Raw genomic sequence first — 24,802 nt, 5'->3', positions numbered from 1 at the left:
TACTTTTATAGTTTTAAAAACAAAGTTTAATTGTTAAAAGTTTCAACATCAAAATTAATCAACTCTTTATTAGGTGGAAAAGTCCTCTCTGCCCTATCTCCCCCCGATAATCGATTCTAGGACTTTGTCATGAATGCTTGTTAATGGCCTCAGATCTCTGAGAAAAACTTCCATAAAATGCTTGCTTTGGAAATAAATACAAAAGCATAAAAAAGTGGAAAATCCTTGTTACCAGAAGCCTAAACATAGGAGGTGATACAGTAGAGCTATTAACCTTGTGTACTTCTCTCTCTTTCCTCACGTCTGGCTACTAGTACAGCAGTACCATGCACTTCAATTCCAGGCTAAATTATTTTTAAAAGGCTCTAATGAAAACGTATTTCAAGATATGGCTGAAGAATGCAGGATTTGCAGACATTGCTGAAGGGGGAAATCAGGCTGTACAAACAGCCAGTTAGAATAAAATTAGCTACCTACTAGTTATAGTTAACAATTAATTCATGGGCATTGTTTGGAGAATATGCCACCAATATCCTGGATTCTCTTGAGCGTAAGGAAGTCCAACTAGTTTTATTCAGTTTCACAGAGTGAAAAATGGAGTTATCTCTGAAATCTTCATTTATTCTAATCAGCACGAATTAGAATTCTTCAGGATTTTAAACATTGGCAAAAATCCAGTTGTTGATTAGCTAGTCAATATCTTAAGACTTGGACAGACAGATGACCTGTTTAACAGTTGACAGTGTAACTAGTGTGCTGCTACAAAACTCTGTACAATTTGGGGACACTTTCACACAACAAACCCAGAAGAGCCTATGGAAACTCCCTCACCATACCACGTTTTCCAGCATTTTGTTTACAGTTTGGATAACTTGAAGAGGTTTAAGCGTGTAGCCAGGCAGGAGGCTCCCGTAGCGTATCGGATCTCTTTCAGTATGCCGATCCATTCCTTCTTTTCATCATCGTACCTGCATTTAACAAAAGAAGGTCAGAACATAGCTTCATAAAATTGGAGCTGGATGCTTCATCACCCATACATGAAAGGGAGGACAGTCCACATGTTGCAAATGCTTGTAGCAATCCTGTGCTGAAGGATGCCACAAAAGGCTGCTGTTGTCCTCTAGAACAGAACGGAAAGACGTTCTTGCACCCGTGAGTTGTCGTTTTCCTAGTGCCTAGAGCTCGTTGCTGGCCTGCGGCATACTTTAATTACTCCTATAAAAGCTTCCTCCTTGTCTTAAATATCCCTTCTGAATTCTTACATACAAAGGCGGGTTTTTTTCTGGAAATCCTTCCTATCCCACCAGTTACAACTCCTGAATTTACTTGAGCAACTGAAGAGTCGCAGTAGAGATGTGATGAAACATCACTGTTACTGTGATTTAGATTAAAAAAGAAATCTAGGAGATGGGGATTTCTGGTTCTCTCAGAACAATTACTCATTTGACTATTAACACGTGAATATGTGCAGACCTCTGCTTTACAGGCTTTGCTGTGTAAGAATGTCACAAAATAGAGAATGTTTTCATGGTACACTTACAAGGCTAAACCTGCCACGAGATACAGCAACTTACTCTTTAAAAGAGTAAAAGAATCTGAAAAGATCATGACAGACTGTCCAAATTATTGGTAGGTGGAAGTAGTCATTAGATCCAAATTTCATGTTTATTTGTTGCATTCTGACAAACATTTCTGTCAGCAAGTGCTTTACAGCCTGCGTTATGGTTCATTTCCAGAGTTAAACAGAAAAATAATTTTACCCTGCAGTGTCTAAAAACCTCAATTTAGATATGGCTTTCCACCAGGAAAGCGTGATTAAAATCAAACTTACTTCCATATGTCAGTGACTTCACTGGGCGCAAATTCTTTAGATTCAAGCTGAATCATTGCAAAGCCTCCAATCGCATACAAAGCTCCGCTTAAGGTGACTAAACTGATGGAACTTCTCTCTTGGGGAAATTCAGGCATAATCTCCCACCTAAAGATGAAAAGAAAAACCTGAGGTAAACAAACACATGGGAAATACTCTAAACTGAATGCATTAAAGTACATATCTGTGTGACATCAATTCAGGTGCCAAGGACTGCTTCAGTGAAAGGCTTAGTAAAAGGAAAAAACTCTTGCGATTTCTCAGCAGTGAATTTCAGTGTCTCCATCCCCACGAGGACTTCTGCAAGTCTGAAGGGACAGCATTACCCCGTGAGGACGTCTCTTTCCAGAGACCACTTCTTACAGGTCGCCTGGCCCCATCATCAGAAATGTGCTTTATACAGATACATGGCTCCCCAGCTTCTCTCATTTTTTCCCTATAGTTTCCAAAATTCCATTCATTTCAAGTGGCATTGAAATCATAATTTCAGTAAAAAAAAAAAAGGCATTGGAGCTTGGTAGCATAATTTCAAATTTTCTGCCAGTTCACACCTATGAACATATAAAACATAGAGACATCCCGCTTCTGGATGATGTCAACATCAAAACTAATAGGCTAATTTGTCTCTCTCACTTGTGTGATTTGACTGTAACAAAACAGCGTAAAACAAGAACCTGCAGATTTTTCAGACCACCAGCTGGATGTGTTTCTGAACAACGAAGAGAAGAATGGAACAAAATTACCTTTACTTCCCTTTGCTTTCTGTAGAAGGTGTAAAGTCCAGAGTTCCCTCATGGAATTACTTCTTGCATAATTCACACTTTGCATTTTTGAATTTTATAAGCAAGTCTCTTTGGGATAGCGTACATTTAACTTAAAGCTTTTGTTGTAGGTGGATGGCTGCAATGCCACCTGTCAGTGAAGACAGCACCACCAAATGCGTTTATATACAATAGAAGTGCTTAGTAATAAAACAAAGGTGTGTCCAGGACCACTTATGAGTTTGAGCTATCATAATAAGGCTTTACCGATATTATTTTAAATGAAAGCTTGTAAATAAGATGATGGGAAGGAAAAGTAACAACAGTTACAACAAGGAAAATTAAGACTAGAAAGACACAGATACAGAGGGTATACACTGGAAAATCATAAACATTTGGGGGATGCTGACTGCAAAAGATTTTGACTGTGAGGAATAACATTGGAAAATATCTGGACCAAATAAGTGAGCTAATTCCAAGAATGACTTACTCTCTTCTGTTGTTATTTTTTCTGTATAGTGTCTCAGGCACTTAACATTGGAAGTCTTCTGTCGTGGTTTTGGCTGGACTGGCCAATCAGAACGACAGGTGGCCCTCCCCCCCACCCTCCTCAGAGAGGAGAGGAAGAGATAAGGAGATTTATGAGTTTAGAAAAAAAGAACTAAACTACTTTAATGAAAATAATAATAAATAAGAAAATAGTAAATAATAATAGAATAATAAAAAAATAAAGAAAAAAGTATACAATATATACAAAACCATATCCAGCTCCCAGGATGACCATCGCATCACCTTGGACAGGAGCTGAATTCCGGAACTAGAGTCAGGAATGCTCGGATCAGGATCAAAGGCAGACGAACAGACAGGGTCCTTCCTCCTCAGACATCGGCCATTGAAGAAAGAGCGAGCCAGAGCAGCCTTGCCCCTTTGGTCGCTCAGCTTTGATACTGAGCGTGATGCAGATGGGATGGAATACCCTGTTGGTCGGTTTTGGGTCACCTGTCCCGTCTGCTCCTCCCTGCAGGTGGGACGCTCTACGCTTCTCTGCTTCTGACCCTCTAACGGGGCAAGCAGCGAAGTTAGCTGACCTTGGTTGTTATAGCAATAAGTCTAAGCAAGAGCCTCTGTGCATACCGTTCCTTGGTATAATCAGGTCTTATCACTCTGAGAGTGAACAGTTTCTGAACAATATGCTGTTAATTTCAGACTTTAGTCAGTTAGAAGAGGCCCAGCTAAAAAGTAAAATTACAAAGCAGAAAATTGGTTCTGTTTTACCTCAAACCAGGACATCTGCCTAGATTTTTCATATTAAATAAATAAGCAGAATTATCTGCCTGTCAGTAACTAGTGGTAAACGGTATTTGCTGTGACAAGGTAAGCGAAGAGCCACAAGGACATTCAGCCTGTCCTGCTCAGGCACCTGATTTCTCTCGCTGGGGTTTCACGTTTGGTGCCAGTGCCAGATGCCCTCGCCCATCTCTCCCACTTCACCCCTATGATGCCCGCGCCCCTGTTAGGTGGCTGTGTGGTCAACTAAATTGGGAATGTCATCAGACTTTAAGAAAAAAAAGAAAAGATGAGAGGGTGGGTTATTTTCACTGCATGAGCTCTTTGATCATGTTTGCAATGTAGCTATACTAGCATATAAAATGGAGGGGGGGGGGTGACAGGAAAAAACGGGTGGAGTTACAGGCTCTTTGAGCTGCTGCTGCTGTTGCTGAAGATGTGAACGCAGACCAAGTGTCTCAGTGGGAGTATAAACACCTGAGCACCTCTGTGATTTATCTCAGGGCTCCTAAAAGCCTAGCTGATAAAACACTTGCTTAAAAATAGCTTGAATTGTGCACTCACTTATTGGTGGTCAGATCAAAAGCTTCGACAGATGCAGTAAGGCCTTCCTCAGTGACACCACCTGCAATGACAATCTTGCCCTTATGGATAGCTGTGCCAAACATCGAGCGAGCCACTTTCATTGGAGCCAGGTCTTTCCAGTCTCCTTTCTTGGGATTGTATACGAATAGTCTGTTAGTGCACTTCCTGGGGAGGAAAAAGAAAACCTGTGATCATTTCTAATGAACTTTTGGCTTTTCCAAGTGAGACCTAGTTGAGGTGGATTGTGTGGGTTTATGGGTTTATGCGTAATAACTCTTTCCTCTCCATGAGATCATTTCTTGTGTCTAAACTGGGAATCTTTACATGTCTACAAAGCACTAATCACATCCATAGAACTAAATCAAACGTTAAATGCTGCTTACACAGGGCAGCAACTTCACTGTACCTTACAGGGGAAAGACCACGTCCCTTGCTAGCATATTCTATTTAGATGGGCTTGTGGTGGAATGTATGACAAAGGTTATAAAAGAAAAATTATGCTGCTGTTTTGGCTGATTTGACAAGTCTGTATCTTAAATATCCCCTATTCAAACACTGAGAAATTACCACCACATGCTCAGTGTGAGTGAAAACTTTGATTTTCCAAATATTATACCCGTTAAGGTACAACAGGCATCACAGGTCAGAAAATCTGAAAAAGTGACACAGTAATTCCATGGTATTTCTATCTGGAAGGAAGTAATACTTTCAGTGAGGCTCCTCATAGCTATATATTATTAACGTGTCTTCAATGTAATTAAAATTTGCCTTGGAAATAAGTACAGTCATTAAAATAACTAGTTGGGGTTTATATGCAATTTTACCTTATCATGAAAAAGATATTCTATATACCATAATGTGCTCCCCTCTGCCAAATTGTTAGCAACCTTAATCCAGAGACATAAAAAAGGGAAACCCTGATTTCTGAGTGTGAGGACACATAATCTATAAAAGACCAACTAAATAACGTTATAAATTGTCATGAAAAAACTTAAGAGACTCACTTATCATCAGTTTTTCCACCAAGACAATATATCAATCCGTTATTTGAGATAGTAGCGTGGCCATAGACTTTGATGGGTAGTTTTTTGACCTCACCCCATTTCATTGCCCTGGAACAAGAATAATATCAACGTTAGGCTCTTGCAACCAACAACGGGCTACTGACATGTCCTCAGTGGGCATAATTAAATTTTAAACATACACAGGATCATAGCACAATACTGAATCTAGAGACTCCTCAGTGCGAAGGTCCTTGCCTGCAATTACATAGATCTTGTTCTCTGACTCTCCCAGCCCGAAGAGACACCTGGCTGACGGCAGCGGAGGAAGGGCAACCCACTCTCCAGCGATGCTATCCAGCTGAAAGAGCATCAAGAACAGGAAGCGTTAGGAAAAGCAAAGGGTAAAAATCCACACAAAGAACACCGTTCCACGAAATTCATCTAATTGCACTTCGTGTCTCTCAACAGCTCATCTGTTTGCCTGCACAACCTGCCCTTCCCTAGGTGCAGCTAATGAAGGATGACTTCTACACCCCCGTGCTCCATGGTGCTGAGACCTCGCAGAGCCAATGCTCACCCTCACTCATCCTCACCCAGTCTCTTTGCCTCTTTATTAGGCTCTTCCTTGTTTGAAGGTCTCTCACTCTCTGGGTTCTCTATCATATGTTGGAAAGAACATGTGAAGAGCATTGTTCTTCCTGCCCGAAGGGAGCAGACACTCTGCTCTTCCACACCTGTACATTTGCCGGTTGTGCTTGTCGCTACAATGAGAGGTGCCAGACATCCTCACACCGGTCCTCTGAATGATCATGAAATATTACATGGCGAATGGCACAGATGTTTCTGCTGCAATTCCTAGAGCAAAAGAGGTGGTGTTTCATCACAAATACCCTCAAAAGCTCCTGAGATCTCTGAAGGCACAATGAATACAGACTTCACTTCTAAGAAAAAAAGGCAGGCAGTGCAGCTCCATTGGCTGTCCATATCGGTGTCATCCCTACTGAAGTACTCCCACAGCTGTCTCAGTTCACATCCTGTTGGCTGAAAACACCTAAGGAGAGCTTCAGGAGGACAGAAGAAAAAACAAACAACCAAACCAATATTTTCCTAGAACTGTGGTGCTTAATTTTTGTTTTGATCTGCGAACTTACAATTGAACCTGAAGGCTCTCTAACATTCAAAAAGAATATTTTCGCTTTTCTCTTGTGGATAGATTTGCTTCATGATGTACAGGAAGGGAAGGTCAAATGTGAGTTTGGATGAGTGTAAAGGCATTTGATAGAAAGCAAGAGAAAGCTCAAGTCAAAGCAGTCAGGTCTGGGTTTAGCTCAGTGAAGTCCCTTTTCCAGCAGTATGTTCCACAGTCAGGGTCTCTATGCTGAAATGCATCTCCCAGATGTGGTAGACCACCCCTATTGGACCAGAAGTTTTATTGCAGCAGTGAAATTCAGTTCACGGGCACGGATTGCCCCAGCAGGTGGATCTGGGTGGTGTAATGAGGAGAAGATGTTCCCATCACGGATCACAGCATGCTTAGGGAATCAGCCTTGAAGATGACATACCTACCGACGATAGGGCAGAAACGGGTCACACATTTTTGAGCCAGTGGCAGCCTTGTTTTCTCCTGGGTTGCTAGCTACCAAATAGAATATTAACAGGTGCTTCACTGGCGGGGAAAGGGAGATCAGTAAATGAAAATCGGTTTGGCACCACGTTAACATTTTAGAGGGAACAACAGCCACGTGGGTAACGCAGACAAGTATTTTAACTATAGGCAGAAGCAGCAGCAAGTAAGCTTAAAGAAGACAAGCCAGAGAGCAGGATTTCAGGAAACGGATGGAGACATATAAAGCAGGATTCAGAAAACTTCATTTTTTATATCGATCGTGAGGTTTAGTTTTTCAAAGGCCTCTTTCTAGTCACCTCAGACTTTGACTATTCAGTTCTGGCTTATATCCATTATGATGTCAACACAGTGTTTTTATTAGAAGAATATTTCTGTAGCAAGTTTTGCACTTCAGCGATGACTGCTTTACACCTTACACAAGGAAATGAAACTGAGCAAATCCCTCTCTAGCAAACCAAGACTTCCCTCTCACAGATCTAACAATGCCTGAAACCAACTTTTTCATTGCGTGTGAAATCACAGTGACCATACTCCTATAAACACTTAGTGTTTGCATTTTTTAATATCTGAAGTCTTTCAGATTCTATCACTGCTTATCACTCTGCTTTATTTCATATTGAAGCAGGACCTACTTTCACTCTTTCAGGGCAATGTGCCTCAAGACAGGACATGGCCAGCAGCATATTGCAGAATTCATGATGAGAGAGTTTAAATATCCCCCAAAGCATGACCCAGGTAGCTAAAAGCACAACAGAATTCGTTTATGGTGTAAGCATGCCAAATCGTATTTTTGCTGTTTTTTCTGGAATATGTTGTGGAAGTTATAGTTTGTATTAATCAGCCTTATATTTACACAGATTTACAAAGATATAAAATTACGCTCTTGGTTGAAACATAGTATTTAGTGTACTGACATTGACAGTTTGCCAAGAAAACAACCTTCTACCTCTGAATTAGTACATATTTTAGAATGCCCTTAGGTTTTCAAACGTGGATGTGACAAAAGGACTTCTGGAATTTTAGGGACAAAAGTGGCATTTAAAATACGCACATTACTGCTGTCATATTTCAGATGCAAAAAAAAGACAGACATCTCATTCGACCTAAAGCAGCTAAGCACTGAACTTCCATGGAAATTCACAAAAGGTATTTTACAAAAATATTATTAGGCTTACATTTAGGCATCTGTACCGTGAAAAATCTGTGCCTTAAACAATGAAAGCCAATGCCTAGATATAATATACTAATCCTTTTAATCTTTTCTGAGATATCACCAGGGGCTTGGTCTTGAAAGAGAAGATGCAAGTCCCTTGGTTTCATTTCTCTCTCCGAGACAGGAATAGCTCTCTGTGGATACTTCTCTCCGTCAACTGTACAGAGACCAGACCACTCACTTCATACACTCTAAATACTTTTCAGTAACTCTTATAAGCACCTATTATTGCCACAATTATAAAGCTTATACCTGGAAGAAGTATGACTGGAAAGGCTGATCCTTGTTCTCCTCTTCCACATACAGTCCTCCAACAATGTAGACCTGATTTTGTTTGGTGACGATACTGGAATGATTTCTGGGAATCTGTTCAGCCAGGGCTGCTAGGTAACATTCGTTTTCAAGAGGATCGTAAGCTACGGCAGCAGTGTCATTTACCAGAAGAATGAGGTCTTTGACGAACATGCCGTGCCTGGGAAGGTCATTTAGGTAGCCGGGCAGTAAATCTTCATCTCCTACATCACCATTCACCTCCCCTTTGCCTGACTTTTCTGCACTTTTGCTAGAGTCAGGCAGTTTTCCAGCAAAAGCATCCTTAATAATCTTTACTTTTTTCTGAAGGTCTGAGTTGCTTTTAATTATATCGTCCTTCTCAACATGCTCTTTGAAATATTTTTCCGGCATAAGACGAAAACGTATGCAGTCAAAAATCTCCCCCAGGTTCTTTACTCTGTTCTCCTTGTCTGTTCGGACCCATCTCATCACGGCTTCAAATACCAGTTCTTCCTTCTCGACGTTTAAGCTGTCAGGTGAAATAACCGAGATAAGTTCATGCGGGGCAAGCTGCATGAAGTCCTCTTCTTTGCAGATCTGCACAAAATGATCTGAAACAAAATCACGGGCAGAAAAGGCAAGCCTTGGGCAATCAAGCAAAACACCTAATCGAAGGATGGCCAGACAGTTGCCAACAGCGAGCCTCTTCTGAAGGTAGGAGACGCACACGGTGAATACAGAAGGGATCTGAAAGCGACTGGCCAAGGCAAAAATATCTTGCACATTAGAATCATTAAGATCTATACTTGCCGAATAAAGGTATTTGACAATCATATCCAGGATGCTGGGGTCGACGTTATCTAGAACGACCTCCTTCTTTTTCTCTTCGTTTTGCTCAGATAGGAAATACTCACGAAAATAAGGGCTACATGCCGACAGAATCAATCTGTGGCAAGGCAGGCTTTTGTCACCGGCTTTTAGAGAGCAATCTACAAACTTTTTCTCTTCCAGGAGTTCCTTGAGGCCATCCTGAAGAAGGGTAGATTGGTAAAGCCTGAGCTCTTCAGTGAGTTCCCTCTGGGAATCCATTTCGCAAAGAGTTGGGAAAGGGGAGGGAGCAGAAAGCTTTAGCTGTTGCCTGCCCAAAGGTCTGCCTGTAAAAAAGGCAGACCAATGTGCTTTGCCCTGCCTGAAGCCTCCGCAACTTAATCTCGCTCGCTAAATATAGGTACATACTCTTACAGGGCGGTATTTAGGATGGATGGCTTGGAAAGAAAGAAGAGTTGCTCTCGCAGCTGTCAAAGACTGAAAGAAGCAACTGTTGCTTTTGGTCACTATGGTCAGGTTTTGCCATCATTCTCCACAGTGAATCAATGAGATTACATCCAATGTAAGAAATTATTTGACATGAGTAAAGACAGCAGAATCTGACCCTCCGTGAGACAGTTCTGAGCAACATTGTAAATATACATGTTAACAAATATTCTGAAACAGAAATATTACTAATCAAGCTGTCAGTTGCAACTACTGTTTGCTTTTTCACAGTTGCCTAATACATCTCACTGCTGCAGTTATAATCAAAAAACTTCAGAACTTTGCATCAACTATCTATGCTCTTAAGATTATTTATTTTTTTTTTTACATACCCACATTACATCTGCAATTTCTTCAGATATCGATAAGGCTTTGAAATTCATTTTGAGCTTCTTCTCAATATCCATTTGGTTGTATTTATTGGTAAACAAAACTCTACTGTTTAGACATAAAATATACATTAATGTAAAATTCTGCTTTCAAAAATAATTTAAAATGAAGTCTCCACCCCCCCTTAATGAACACCATTCTTCATTTCAGATAATCTGTAGACACTATCAATCCTTTTGACTGTACTCGACATGGTGTTAACTGCTGTAAAACCAAACCAAAAACAGTACATAGGAAAGGTAGAACAGAGAAGGAAAAACACGTAATCCACGATATTAACATTTTTAAATGGATGTGTAATTTAAAAAAACTAAAAAAAAAATAAAAATCAAACCTCTTCATTTAAACTAAAAAACCAAACAACAAATCAGACAAGTAGTTTGAAAAGTGAATGTGAATTTAGAAAAAATATGCGTATGTTGAAGGCATCACAATTTACACTGGGAACATTTAGATTTTTGTTAAAGGTGGTAACATCGATCCAAAACAAATTTGAAATTTTAAGTTGTTTAATGTACCTTGATGAAGGGCTGTATTTTGCCCATATAAAGAATGCTTTTTACCCATATGATAAAATGTTCTTTGAATGTAATGGAAACGGGTTCAAAACACAACTATCTGAACACAAGATCTACAAAGAGGTATAACATTATCAAAGTTTATTGAAATCATGATTGTTTTTCAATATAGGTCGTAGTTAATTAAAATATATACTCTTAAAGATTTTCTACAAACATCGCAATTATAGTCACACCACAGTTAACTTTAACAGTCAGCTGCTAAAACAACAGCTGATGGGAGATCTCGTTTGACTTTTTCCACTTATAGAAAATAGCGCAGAGGTCTTATGTCACTAGAAAACGTAACAGCTGCATCTTTCCTTTGAACAATAAATGACTCATTTCTCTCTAACACATAACATCATTAAGGTCTAATGACTCAGACACATTTGTGCACGCGCTTTTTTCTAGATCATTCCTTAAAAAAAAAGTACTCTAGCCAAATAAAAATACAGAAAACAAAAAACCCACAAAAACCGTATGAGGATATCTGAGTTACTATTAAGTACCTGGAATGATACGTGCTGAACATTTAACAAAATTATGAGACACGAAAGCAGTATTGCTTTTTGTCAAAGTCCTCAGGAACACAGCACCGCTGCCATGACACAGCCAAAAAGCCTGGATACCAAATGTTCTGCGTATGATGATATTGATGTTGCACAACCTTAAACAAGTTACAGAAATTTGATTTAGATTATCATCATTATGGGAAGGTACATCACTGTGTATAAATACATGAATACATTGAGCACCAAACTATGTACCACCCACTGCCCTGGCTCAAATGGTGGTCTCCGTGTAGGCAGGAAGTTTCCTTTTCTGACATACTTCCAGGTAAAACGGCAGGTGGTGCCTGCTGCTGGCAGCCAATCACAGGGCAGTATGTCAGCACATGGGCCGTGAAGTTGTAAAAAATGGTGGTTACCTGCCATAAAATGGTGGCTGAACCAGCATGGCAGCCCCCGCGTTGTTAGGGAAGGGGCCTTCCTGCCCTGAGAAGTCAGCTAATCACGGAGCAGTACGGAAACATGTAGGGTATGACGTTTTACGTAACGGCAGCTGGAATAAAATGGCAGCCACCACGCATGGAGTGGGGAGGAACTTCCAGGTCCTCAGAAGCTGCCAGCAAGAGGGGAAGGACCTCTCTGGTCCTGACACCACATGACCATGGGGTGGGTGGGGCTTCCACCTGTCCCACCCTTCTTCTAGTGGACATTGCTCATCCTCCCACTACTTACGGGAACAGGGTAATAAATAAAAAGCTGCTACACATACCAGGGTTTTGAATAATCTGTCCTTTATGACATATCCTGAGGGCATACCATCTAACATTGGCCTGCTCTGTAGCTCTGGCGCGTTCTTTCTCTGCTACGCTGGTATTTCTAAATTCTCTTCTAGAGATCTCACTAAGAACCGAGAGTCACTCCTCGCTCCGGAAACAAACGTGCGCCAATCGAAATCAGGTCATGACTTCCCACAGTTCCTGGAGCGTGAATCCGTCCTTCAGCTTCTCTATTGCAAGTCCCAGTTCTTCTGAAAAAACAGGCTCCCGATCATGTTGCTTTTTCAAACGCAGGAGATACGAGAGAAAAGACAATAAAGCAGAAGGTACTTTTTAATTTTATTATCCCATTTTAACAACATGAATTTGACAGTATGAAAAAAAAAAGATGTTCTTACCTTGTTTTCATCTGCAAAGTAAGCCTGCAAAAAAAAAGAACAAAAAAAGAACTCACAACCTTGGGGAAAAAAAAAGTCTAAACCCAAATCCGATAATAATTCCTTGGAGTCAAAACTGCATTTGGTAGGTTTTCTGCAACAAACCAGTCTGTATGGATTTTATTTTTGTTTTGTAAACAAGATCAGCTTTTTCTATGTTGCGTAATTTACAAAAGGGCTCTAACAGGAGTTGGTGATCATGTTATTTTTCATTAAATACCAATTTTTGAATTTTCCATCATAATAAACAAAGCTTTTTAAACGGTAACATTTTCATATTACATTTGTTACACTGACAAATACTTTACAGGGAATAAAATTTTAATATGCAGGCAAACTGACAGTATGCCAGCATTTTCTGCCTCATATGGAGCAGCATTTATGATTCAATCTCAAAAACTACCTTAAAATGTAAAAGTAATATCAAAATTCGGTTAACATCATACTCAATCTAAGAAATGAAACCGAACAATGGAACTGTTCAGAGTAACTAAAAAATTAACCAATTTTTTTTCCTCTCAGACAGAGATCTGGGAGAGGGATACAATCTTTCCCATTCTATGTGTTTGGAAATTCAGGCTCAAACTCTTCAGGAAACCAGATCTCTGAAAATACCCACAGCTCTAGAAGTCTCCGGACCAGCAGGCTCTAGATCTTCGTATTTACCAAAAAGAGCCTGATCTTGCTTCAGCTGCCCCCACGGACTGGCAAGGGGCAGCGAAGAAAGCGTTTTCCTGCTCATCTGGATCTCAAGCTACACAAGACTAAAAAACGGCATCACAGTCATCAAATGTCCTGGAATATTGGTGTGGGGCCACTCCTTGGGTGGCTCCACCCGTAGCAACCACCTTCTAATCATTTACAGCTTCCAGTTTTTGTTTTGGAATATGCAAAGCACGGTTCTTAGTTCAGGTGACAAAGGCACCAATACAGCAAACAGAATCTACCTGTAAGGAAAAGGGAGGTCTTCAACTAGTTGAAAAATGAATAAAAACGTGCAAAAATGAAAAGAAAAAAAGGTCAAAAGTAACGTAAAGGAAGAGATAAGAGCTCACCTGTATCAGTAAATGATAGCAAAAGAAAAGAAGGTGGAAATAAGATTGGTGCTAGCACTGCTAATTTATCAAATTTCAGAGATGAATTAAACCCATGGCAATTGTCAATGTGTCAAGGCTACACTTGAAAACATGTGCAGTCTAGCTGTGCAGTCAGTCAATCACGTACGAGGTTGCACAGTAAATTTGGAAATTCCTAGAAAGAAGGTCATCGAGCAGCCTAATGCATTTAAAAGTAAATTTTCCTGAAATACTGGGAGACAGATACTAATGCAGTTTCCTAAACTGGTACTGTCATGAGTGCAAAGGTTGCCAGGAGTGACTCAAAATTATGTCTGTCTTTCTAAAAATCTTTCAGGTTTGAATCTTAGATGAATGTTGAGTGTACAGATACCACCATCTATTCATCTGCTCCAAGAGAAGGAAGACTTGTTTTAACATAATGTATTGCATTTTATATTCCTGGTTTTCCAGCTATTCCTGATTGTAATGCATTGAGAAACCGCATACAACTATTACTTTAAATATCTACTACTATATCTTTTGAATAATAGTTTGGTTTTAAGTTAAAAATCCATACACAGAATAAATTCCTGTAGTAATCAGGATTATGAATAAAAGGCGTGTAGGTGAGTTTTAAATATAGAAAGTCCAGTTATAGCTTATCTTTAATAGATGATTACAGCTGTACAATGCTTACTTTTGAATCAACAAACAAGAATTATTTTATTTTTTAGTTTTCTGTGGAGCAGCTTACCACAAAAGCATCTGTATGTTCATCAGATTCTACTTCCACATCATCTTGAACCTGCTCCACTGTTAGGTCTTCAAGTGGTTGAGGCTGCAAATGAAAACACTGTAGTAAGTAAATTCAAATATTAGACATGTTTAATACATTTTTATTACTGCTGTTAACACAATATTGTATCTAATTTAAAATAAATGAGCGGAGTACCTTTTCTTCCATTTCATAATCCACCCCAAATATAGGGTTAGCTGAATAAACGCTGTGAAGTGAATGGATTTCTTTCACCGCCTCCTGTAGTTTCTCCACAGGGTCTATTTTAAAACCAAGTACATATCCTCCACTCTATAAAACAGAGAAAAAAGAAGACATATATTTATTAGTTTTGCTTGTCATTTAAACAACTTTTCCCCCTTGATAGGATTTGAAGTTTAATGATAACAAATTTCAGTTTGCTGATAAAACATTATCTGTATTTTGGTATTAGCTTATTTTCAATCTGCCATGCAAACCATGGGTGAAATAAAAACAATGACAATGTTTGTCTATGAGGTAAATACGCTTTTAACTATTAGCCCATTATATAAACGGGGAACAAACTTCTTACTCAGACAAACAGAAGCAAACAAGAGTGGGAGAAATTCAGAAGCGATACTAATGATTTATTTCTAGCTACTCAGCAAATGTTTAGTCTGTTAGATCTTGATGTTGTTATTAAAGAAGCGTTCAGATACAGTAAATAAAGTCAGTTGAACTTTAAAAAAAAATCACCATTAAAAGCATTTCCGATTAAGGTCAAATTGAAGAAAAATAATTTTGTCTCTTACAGCAAAACAGATAGACAAGTGAAAAAGATTAAAAACAGTGGACTAAATTAAGTACAGAAGAAATTAGAACCCAAAGATAATCTGTCAGAAGCCACTGTTTTTAACAGTTATTTTACTATCCGTGCTGGCCTATTGTTGCTTCGCTTAGAAAAACATGACTCACAATAGCCACATTGACCTTAACATACAGACATTTTAAGCAGTGCACAGAGGACTTTTTTAAAGTTGTGTTCGAAAGGCCACACAGAAGGAACACCCTAAGTATCTTAAAAGTAGCCGTGTAACATTTCAGAATTAGAGAACTATTATATATAAAAATGTAACCAATGAAAAAAGGCTATTACAGCTTCTTACCTGCTGAGAACTCTCTATCACAAGCGCCAAGCCAAACTTTGAGTCTCTTATTTTTATTGAACGCTAATGGTAAAAAGGTAAAAAATGTTTGTCAAAATTTTTGGAATTACTTAAAAAAAATTTGCTTTATCAATTTTTTTATTTTTTAATGTTGTGTACTTTATTTTATTTTTTACACTGTACTAATTACAATTTCTGTTTCTGGAAGCTTGGCTACCAGCGTTCCCTTCCATTTACCACTACAAATCTGAATGCCTGAACCTCAGGGAAGCGTTTTTATGAGAAGAGGTAACAGTGGTAACAGTTCATTCCTGAACATCAGGTTCACAGATCATTAATCCCAGTGTACATAGGTGGCATGAAGCATCACAGTAAATAGTTTAAAAATTGGAAATACAAGCCATTTTCAACATCTGTACCTGCCCATGAAAGCTCCCAGTTAATCTGGAAAGAAAAAAAAAAAATCTGCCCTGTGGTTGACGGTGGTAAGACTAAATTCCTCCCTGACTGTAGGACATGAAATACTAATTTTGGCGAGCTGGGACTTTTAACTGAAGACTTGAACTCATACAATTTCATTTTAAAAATGGTTAAGATACTTACAATTTGTAGATATGGTATGCTGACATTAAAGCTGTCATTCATATTTGCATGCCAAACTATTCTCACATTAGTAATGAAAAATGTTCCCAAATTTCCCTATTAAAGAAAAAATATGTTAGAACAGCTTTGAAATATAGAGCCTGTTTTCCAAACATGATTACTGCTATCCACTTAAACACAAGCAGGATATGGCTTCATATTTAATTCAGTAAGAGCCTGATTCTTTGCCACTAAAACCACTCAAAATGATTCTATTGATTGCAAGGAAGCAAGATCCAATCTTTAAAGGATACAGCACCCAAGTGGTGAAAATAGCTGGGAGTACCTATTACTGCAGCAAAGCAGGATCAAATCACAGCACAGCAGACCTCAGAGGAATACGTGAAGCATCTGAGAAGTGTTCTTAACTGTACAGATCTGGAATTGGCATATAGCGTAAGTATAATGGCATGTGGGTTAAACTTAGGCAATTGTGGAGACGTGTGCCAAGGGAATGTAGAGGAAAGAACTTTTTAGTTTGTCAGGATGGATCCTATTTCCATTCTGGACTAAAATTGTACAGACAGAAATAACAGCTCCCATTTTGTTTCGTGGCTCTGGGAAATACTTGCAACTAATGCTCTGCAAAATAATAGAAATGTTGGCTACTTTTTCCTTAAAGTCTTTATTTTTCCATGTTTTAAGACATAGATTCCTATTCCACTGTTTCCAATTTCCAGTAATCAAGAGACAATATAGTCTTGCACTGTAGTCACAGCTGCACGTAAATATACAAATATTCAGCAGAGCATTTTGTAAACAACCTGATTGTCTTTCAGAATGATACAGAGCTTTAGACTCACGAATATATCTTTTTAACAGGCATTGTATATCTAGTCCCTTGCATATTAGCCAAGTCATGTAGACTCCTGCTTGCCAAAAAGAGACTTTGTTGTACTGAGTAGTAAATACATGGGATCGATTTCTCTGCATGCATCAGCTGATGAACTGAATTAAGAGTAACTCCTTTGAGTTACAAACTATAGTGGTACAATTGTTAGGTGAAAGCCAAAACATTTTAACTTTGCTGTAGTTCACATAATCTCATTTTTCACTATACCTGGTCACTTGATAAATTCCAAACTCCATTGATTTTATCATATATTTGTTCTTGTGGTAATAATCTCAGTTGCTTGTTTTGAATCAGTGCACTTCTCAGCTTCAGATCACGATACATTTTAGACGTTTCATAGGCTCTGCAAAAAGTAAAAGATACACATTACCATTTCAGTGTTTTCTATTATCTTTATTGTTTGTTTTAACACCAATATGAAATGTTGTATATTTTCAGCTTTTCTTATCACCACATTGCACAAAAATGAGAGTACTATTAAAACTTCATCAACATAAACCATTATACTTCAGCTTTCTTTAATGAAGTTGTGTTTAAACTTATCTTTAAACTGACATCTGCTTTGATCTCCTGTACTGTTCATGTGTATACTACTTATTTCTTTTCCTTAAGATAATCATCTCCCAGCCCCTACGGCAAAGCATGTCTTCTGGGTCCCATGTTATACATAGTACGGACACCAAGAATCCTTTATTTTTCAGTGCTGGTTAAGTCACAAACATCCAACATATGTATGTCAGTATTCCATAGCTCTTAAATAGAAAACGGTGGTAATGTATTATGCACATATTCATTCAGATGACTTATCTTTAGGTGGGAAACATCCACCATTTTGTAGTCAGTTAGAATTTTGACCAGGATTTAACTTTTCATTTCCATTACATGGTCCAAAATTATGGGAAATTACTATAGACAGAAACTATAGATAGAAAATGCACACTGCAATTAGCTCTTTTGTACTTTTATTTGGTCAGATAGTTTATACACACAAGGTGTACAAAACGTGGTCAATGACTGGTATTAATACATATTAATTTTCATTATGCACAGTTGTCTAGTAGAATTTATGAACATTCTCTCTCTTTCTTCCAGAAATTGTGTTCTCCTTTTTTGGGAAAAGTTTTCTGAATGTTAAATATGGGCAGTTATACACTCAGTCCATCAGCAAATCCCACATGTTTGAATCATTGAACTTTGTAAATGAACAAACACTATTTTAAGTATGCTACCTGTGTACAGCAATAACTGAAGTGAAGAGTCTGGGACTCCCGGGGACAACATTGGTAAATATGAACTCAAACCGTGTATTGTTACATTTAGTCAATATATACAGAGCTTCTGTCTGCCCTCGTAATTTCTGTAATGAAAAAATGAAATTTAACATTTGGCAATATAGTAGCTTGACTGTACAGGTAATAAATAATCTGGATATATTTTCTAAATTCTTGTTCTAAATAGTATATCTGAAGGCGTAATCACCTGATGTAATATACCACTGATCTACTGCTGTCTTCAACTGAACCCAGTTCCATCAACAGACCTAATGAAACCGGCCTGCTATACATTTGCAATATCATGACAGAAATAGTATTTTTGGCTTTGTTACCATGTGGCCGCCTGAGGAACCTACATAATCTCCCTGCTAGTTCTTTGCTGCAAGCCAAACAAATGGCTTCCCAGTTGCACGTAATTCAGGCTATGCATTGGATAGCTTTCTCGCACGAAATTAGTGCCTCTCTGACCTTTGTTAAATTTAGACAGAGTCAGCCAACATATGCTTGACTTACCTAGACGGGAAAAGAATCCCCTAACTGTGATTACATGAATTTTACTGCCTTAGGAAACTGACTAGAAACACACTCCTACAGAAATGTAAAACTCTCTCAACTTTTAAAACTAAACTTCCATTACTGTTCTACTACTGTCCTTGCAAGTAAACTTTCAGATTGTTGATATAGTGCAATAAGTATAAACAATGAATTAGAGCTTCTTTTATTATTTTAAAAAGTATTTTTTGAAACTTACCGAGTTGGCAGTTCTTGTAGTTATATTTATAATGCAGTTGTAACCAACAGCTAAAAGACAGAGGAGAATAAAAAAAAAAAAAGAACAGTTTTGAGTACAAGAAAAAATAATAGTCAAAATTACAAAGTAAAATTTTGAATTTTGTAGCACAGCTTTGGATGCTATTTGTGAGAATTACACATTGTGGTTAATGGTCTGGGCCCTCATCACAAAATCAAAGACTAATTTAAGCTGGAAAGGACCTTGGGAGGTTGTCTGGTCCAGTGGTCTTCTCAAAGCAGGACCAACTCCATCTGGCTGCTCTGGGTACTATCCAATTCAGCTTTGAATTTTTCCAAAGAAGGAGATTCTGCAAGCACTTTGGGAGCTGTTCCACCATTTGACTGCCATCATTGTGAACGTTTTTCTCCTAATATCTAATCAAAATTTCCCTTCTATCAGTGTTTGACTGTTGCCTCAAGAAGGTCTGTTTCATCATGATGTTGCCCTTAAATGTTATCCTTATAACTTTCTACATTGATATAGTACTTTGTAGTGAGAGCTAAGGAGATAAGAAAGAAAAAAAAGCAGGAAAATGGAAAGTATAAATGGAGCAGAAACAAAAAGAAGAGGAAGAAAAAAGGTACAAATTTCATTTTGTCTTTTCTACAGTAGTGCTCTGATACAAAGCAAAACCAGAAACAATCCCAGCTGTTCTTCCTAAAACAAGCAATTGCAATAAAATAGTGCTGAGCTAAATCTGAATGTCAATGACAATCCTGCTCCTCATACCAATAGTAGCACAGCCAGGTTCAAAAAAAGAAAATAAAAATCAGAGAACTAGAATTTGCTTTGGGAAGATTCTGCTTCTCCAAAAGCTCAGATGTGACAGCAGTTACGCAGATAAGAATATTCCGTCTTTACAGAACTAATACTTATGAAAAAAACCAGAAAAAGACTATTTCCTAGGTTGCTTATGAGAAATTTTCTAAAACTAAAAGAAACAGCAATGGTCAAAAATGTCATCCAATAAAATATTAATTTTTGGTTTATAAATTCCCTTAATGTAAGAAATAAGGCATTATCTTGAAAGCTAGGGATTATTTTAAACGGTAAAAGCCACAGGTTAGACTTCCTTGAGCTTCTATAGGGCTGAACTACTCCCTAAGTTTCTTTGTGATCTCCTCTAAAAAAAGTCTATTCTAAAACTTAAATACACAAGCAAACAAATTTTTTTTTAATTTTATAAATACATATAAAAGTAGCAGTGTGTGTGCACGCACTTGTATATGAGTGTATGTATGAGACAGCAAATGCAGAACAGGAAGCAGGCAGAGGGCATAAGTTTATATACATAATAAACAGAATACAGATTTTCAGTCTTGACTGGCTATTGGGAACTGAGCACTGGAAGTAATCTGGGTACAAAGTGAGTGCATCCTGCACCTGTTTCAGCAAATTAAATTATAAATATGAGTAGATCTGCTAGCTACTCAGTTAAAATCAGAAGTTTATACAGAGCTTACAATAGTAAATTTGGAAAGGCAGGTGCCTGTGGGGAATAAAAATTGTAGGACAACAGAGAATGTGAATAAACAGGTGACAACAAGAGGTACAAGTAAAGCAAGGTATGAAGAAACTCACACTTTTGTTTCTTTCTAAAAAAACAAATGAATCCCACATAGGCCAAATAAAAAATATGTCTGAAGTACTCTTCAACTTCTGTTCTGAGATCTTAACATTGAATATGAATATTTTGCTATGAATTTTTATAACAGTTGCTATGTTACAAATATATTCATTGGTAACAGTTTATTTCAGACTTTACAGAGCAACAGAACTATACTTTACTATTTGTGCTGTAATCAACACTACTGTGAAAGAATAGCATGCCACCACAAAGGAAACAGAAAACTTGCAGTTGTTTAACAAGAGATAATACTTACAGAGATTGACTCTGGGCAATGACAATGAGCGCCAAATAATCCGCAAATTTGTCACAAGCAGTCTACCTGGAAATAAAGAATGTAGATATTTTTAATCTGCTTAACTTCCATTAAATTAAATGTTCCATTCTGTGGTACATATTCACCTCTAGTTTTGAAACACCAGAATATTCCTTCTCATTGATAGGAAAAAGAAACAAAGCACAGGACACCCCAGAAGAAAAAAAAAATATTAAAAAAAAAAATCACTAAACACTTTTTTGAATGCTAGGAGAGAAAATCCACCAAGGAACAAACGAAACAACCTTTAATATCTCCCAGCATTCCTCAAAACCAAACCGAGAACAGTCACTTATTTCACATCACCCTGCCTAAGGTAAAAATGTGGAGACACAATCAGTTCAGAACTGCTCTGGGGAGGAGAAGGGGAAGGCAGTGAGTTAACTACAGCAGCTGTCTTCATGAATAACCTCATCCCTTTATGTCACATGCAAATTGCTTTGATTCTGTACCCAGTACAGCAGCACATCCAGCCCCAGCAAGGGGTATCTCAGCACGCTGGCAGCTTCATGCCCTTGCACACTATATATATATTCCTTACTGATTCAGTTTAAACCAGGTTAGGAAAAACTAAGCGTTAAACAGGATTACAGCAGAAGATCACCACAATGTTTATAAATGGATTATTCTTACAACGCTTTCAATTCTAAACAAATTCTGAGACAAGATTATCACCTTCCTATAACTGTGAACAGGAGATCCTATTTGAAAATACTCCAAGGGGAGACAGATCTGTGAAACAGGTAGGATCTATTTTCTGCAACAGACAATTGATACTGAGTTCAATGGAAACCAGACAGGGCTTTTAGGAATCTATACAGGTTAAATATTAGAAAGTTTACAATTTCCCTGAGTATGCAGTTACCTCTGTCTCCATTGTTTCCTTTGGTATCTTCAACAGACTCTAAGCAGTCTATAAGGACCTCTCCAGGTCTCATTTTCATTTGTCTAAAAGAAAAAAAAAGAAGGAAAAAATTACCTAATGAAAAATAGATTAATCATACAAAAGAAGGCCACTGCTATTTCTCCACTTTGCTTTCCTTTTTTTGCTTAGCACATCATACAATGAAAAATCCACATTTGCATACACACAAATCAACATTATATACCTGAAATTGTTATCGCTACATCTGACATATGAAAGATATTAATATCTTTATTATTATATTAATTATACTAAATTATATAACAGTGAATAAATAATTATGTAGCAAGTATGACAATGCAAACTATACCCCCAACTAGGGAGAAGTGTGTGAAAATGGGAGGAAAAAGCAAAAAAGTTTCATTCACATAATTTTTAATGGCTAGAGTTTGTTGCCTCTTGCTGTCCTTTTAGGTCATAAGGAGTGGAGCTAGGCTCAGGAAAGAATAGATGCCAGTAAAGGAAGTATCAGATATATACCGACATATGCAATGCTCTGCTAAATTTTCCACAAAGGGTGTGGTTTGGTGAGGTTTTTTGTATTTTGCTTGATTTAACTAGTCTAACCACTTAATTACACAACAACAGATGTAGTGCGCAATTTTGCTGTATTTTATTTGTATTGTGTAAAGCAGCCAAAACTCTTTAGTGTATTGGCATGACAGAAACAAAATGCATTATCAGGAGGGAATTCCATGAGATACTACTGGAGACCAGGATTGAAGCACTAGGTATGGACTCAACAATACATCACCAGAACAGCACAAAAGATATTAGACAGAGGAGACAGCAAGAATAGTAACATTAGCATTAAAGAAACTATGGAAGCAGGCTCTGCCTACATGACACTTCTACAAGAAAATAAGGCAGAACTGTCTTATTTTTATTTAAGTTATTATTAACTTAAACACCCAAGATACAATTTCATGTTTCTAAATTTGATGCAGGCAGCACGTCTGAGGGACCACGGGTGTTCTCAGCAGGGTCAACCGAGTAGGAGTGAGATGAAGCATGACAGTACACTTCCAGCCCCCACCTCCGAAATCATCACTAACCAGCTGTTAATTTGTAGCTCCACGTTACAAAAGCCAGGCAGCGTTCTGACACAGACACCAGAGCCGAAGTGTTATGTCTCAGATAAGGCTGACAACTCACCAGAGGCCAAGGGCCCACAGAAGCGAGGAACCACTGCCTCCATGAGGATGTTGGGGGTTGCAACTAGATGATTTTTAACGTCCCTTCCAACCCGAACCATTCTATGATTCCATGTACGTGACAACCCTTCACCTCTGGCCCCTCAGAGGTCCCGTGAGCTCGGGCTGCCGACACCACAGCAGGGACACCGAGCCCTTCTAACCAGTGACAGGTACCGTCCCCTCAGACACACCCCTACAGTTTGTTTTTACTGCTCAGCGCCAGGCAACGCTACAGGCGGCTGGGAAAAGAACTTCCCCTACCAAAAACTCCCCAGCCTGAGACCCAGCGGCCGCACGACCCTTCTCCCGCCCTGACAGGAAAACAAGCTCCTCCCGACCCCCCGCCTCACCGGGACGGCTCCCAGCACACGCCGCGCCACTAATGGCGGCCGCCTTCAGCCTACTGAGAAACAGAGCTCAGCCCACCGACAGACGCCGGACGGGCCCGAAAGCCCTGCTGGCAGGGCAGGGCGGGGCGGGGCAGGGCAATGACACTCACTGCGGGGAGATGTCGAAGCGGACATCTCTGTCCTCCCACAGCACGTCCAGCACCGCGCTCATGGCTGCCGGCCGCGCCGCCGCTCCCACTGCCCAGCCCGCGCGCCGCCGTGGCAACGGGGGCGGTGGCGGCGGCTCGCGCTCCCGCCGCCCTCGGGATTGGCTGCGGCGCTGCACGTGGGGGCGCCCGACGGCGCGCCCGCCTGCCCCGGCCCCGCCCACCGCTCGGCTGAGGGAGTGGTAGGTGGGATGGGATATATCATGATGTTTTTAATTTGGAATAACTTGAAATTTGTATCTAGCCGAGTCTTAACCGCGGTGTCCGACCACTTTCGAATAAAAATATTAAGTAAGTAGGACTCCTAGGAAGAAACTTGCCCTTTGGCAGCCCTTTCACGCCCTGTTTGCAAGGGCATGTAGCGATAGGCCGAGGGGCAGTGGTTTTAAACTAGGGCAGGGTAGGTTTAGATCAGACATTAGGATGAAGTTCTTTACAATGAGGGTGGTGAGACACTGGCACAGGTTGCCCAGAGAGGTGGTGGAGGCCCCATCCCTGGAGACATTCAAGGCCAGGCTTGACGAGGCTCTGAGCAACCTGATCTAGTTGAAGATGTCCCTGCTTACTGCAGGGGGGTTGGACTAGATGGCCTTTAAAGGCCCCTTCCAACCCCATGCATGCTATGATTCTATGATTCTTTCCCTGGAGCTGGTCCCCAAATCACTGAGGAGACTGTTGCGACCTACCCGGCAGTCGATAGGAACGTGATAGAGTAAAAAAGGGCCACTGGCGTTGCCCATCCCTCGGCCTGTCCCTCATCCTGCCCTGGCTGCTACCGGGGTGGGGGCCCTTTGGGTAGGAAGGGCAGCAGGTGTTTGGCTTGAGGCTAAATTAAATATTTTTTTTGTTGCTATGCTGAACTTACCATTTGTTCAGGAAAAAAACAAACAACCAACCCACCCACCAAACCCACAAACCCAACCAAAAATGATCATCGGGTTTCATAATGCAGGAGTGCCTGATCTGAGATGTTTGGTTTTGTTTAAGGGCTGTGCCAGAAATCCAGTTACACCATCAGGAGCACATTACACAG

General features: G+C 39.4%; 2 protein-coding genes across 2 annotated transcripts; both read right to left on the bottom strand.

The window, feature by feature from the left end:
- KLHL41 (kelch like family member 41) lies at positions 1-9,795 on the bottom strand. Its single transcript, XM_063342263.1, has 6 exons — positions 8,600-9,795; positions 5,708-5,865; positions 5,508-5,615; positions 4,483-4,668; positions 1,832-1,978; positions 1-968 (listed from the first exon to the last, which is right to left on the bottom strand). The coding sequence occupies exons 1-6, from the start codon at positions 9,707-9,709 to the stop codon at positions 857-859; spliced, it is 1,821 nt and encodes a 606-aa protein (XP_063198333.1). The 5' UTR covers positions 9,710-9,795; the 3' UTR covers positions 1-856.
- Positions 9,796-10,720: 925 nt separating this feature from the next.
- Positions 10,721-23,808, bottom strand: BBS5 (Bardet-Biedl syndrome 5). Its single transcript, XM_063342222.1, has 12 exons — positions 23,713-23,808; positions 21,958-22,040; positions 21,033-21,098; positions 19,108-19,157; positions 18,312-18,439; positions 17,290-17,425; positions 16,191-16,286; positions 15,588-15,650; positions 14,617-14,751; positions 14,419-14,502; positions 12,568-12,591; positions 10,721-12,448 (listed from the first exon to the last, which is right to left on the bottom strand). Exons 1-12 carry the CDS (start codon positions 23,772-23,774, stop codon positions 12,347-12,349), a joined length of 1,029 nt encoding a protein of 342 aa, XP_063198292.1. The 5' UTR covers positions 23,775-23,808; the 3' UTR covers positions 10,721-12,346.
- Positions 23,809-24,802: the final 994 nt, after the last annotated feature.

The sequence above is a fragment of the Chroicocephalus ridibundus genome, chromosome 7, assembly GCF_963924245.1.
Source record: "Chroicocephalus ridibundus chromosome 7, bChrRid1.1, whole genome shotgun sequence".
Classification (NCBI taxonomy): domain Eukaryota; kingdom Metazoa; phylum Chordata; class Aves; order Charadriiformes; family Laridae; genus Chroicocephalus; species Chroicocephalus ridibundus.
The sequence above is the reverse complement of the archived record's forward strand: the minus strand, read 5'-3'. Positions and strand labels throughout refer to the sequence as shown.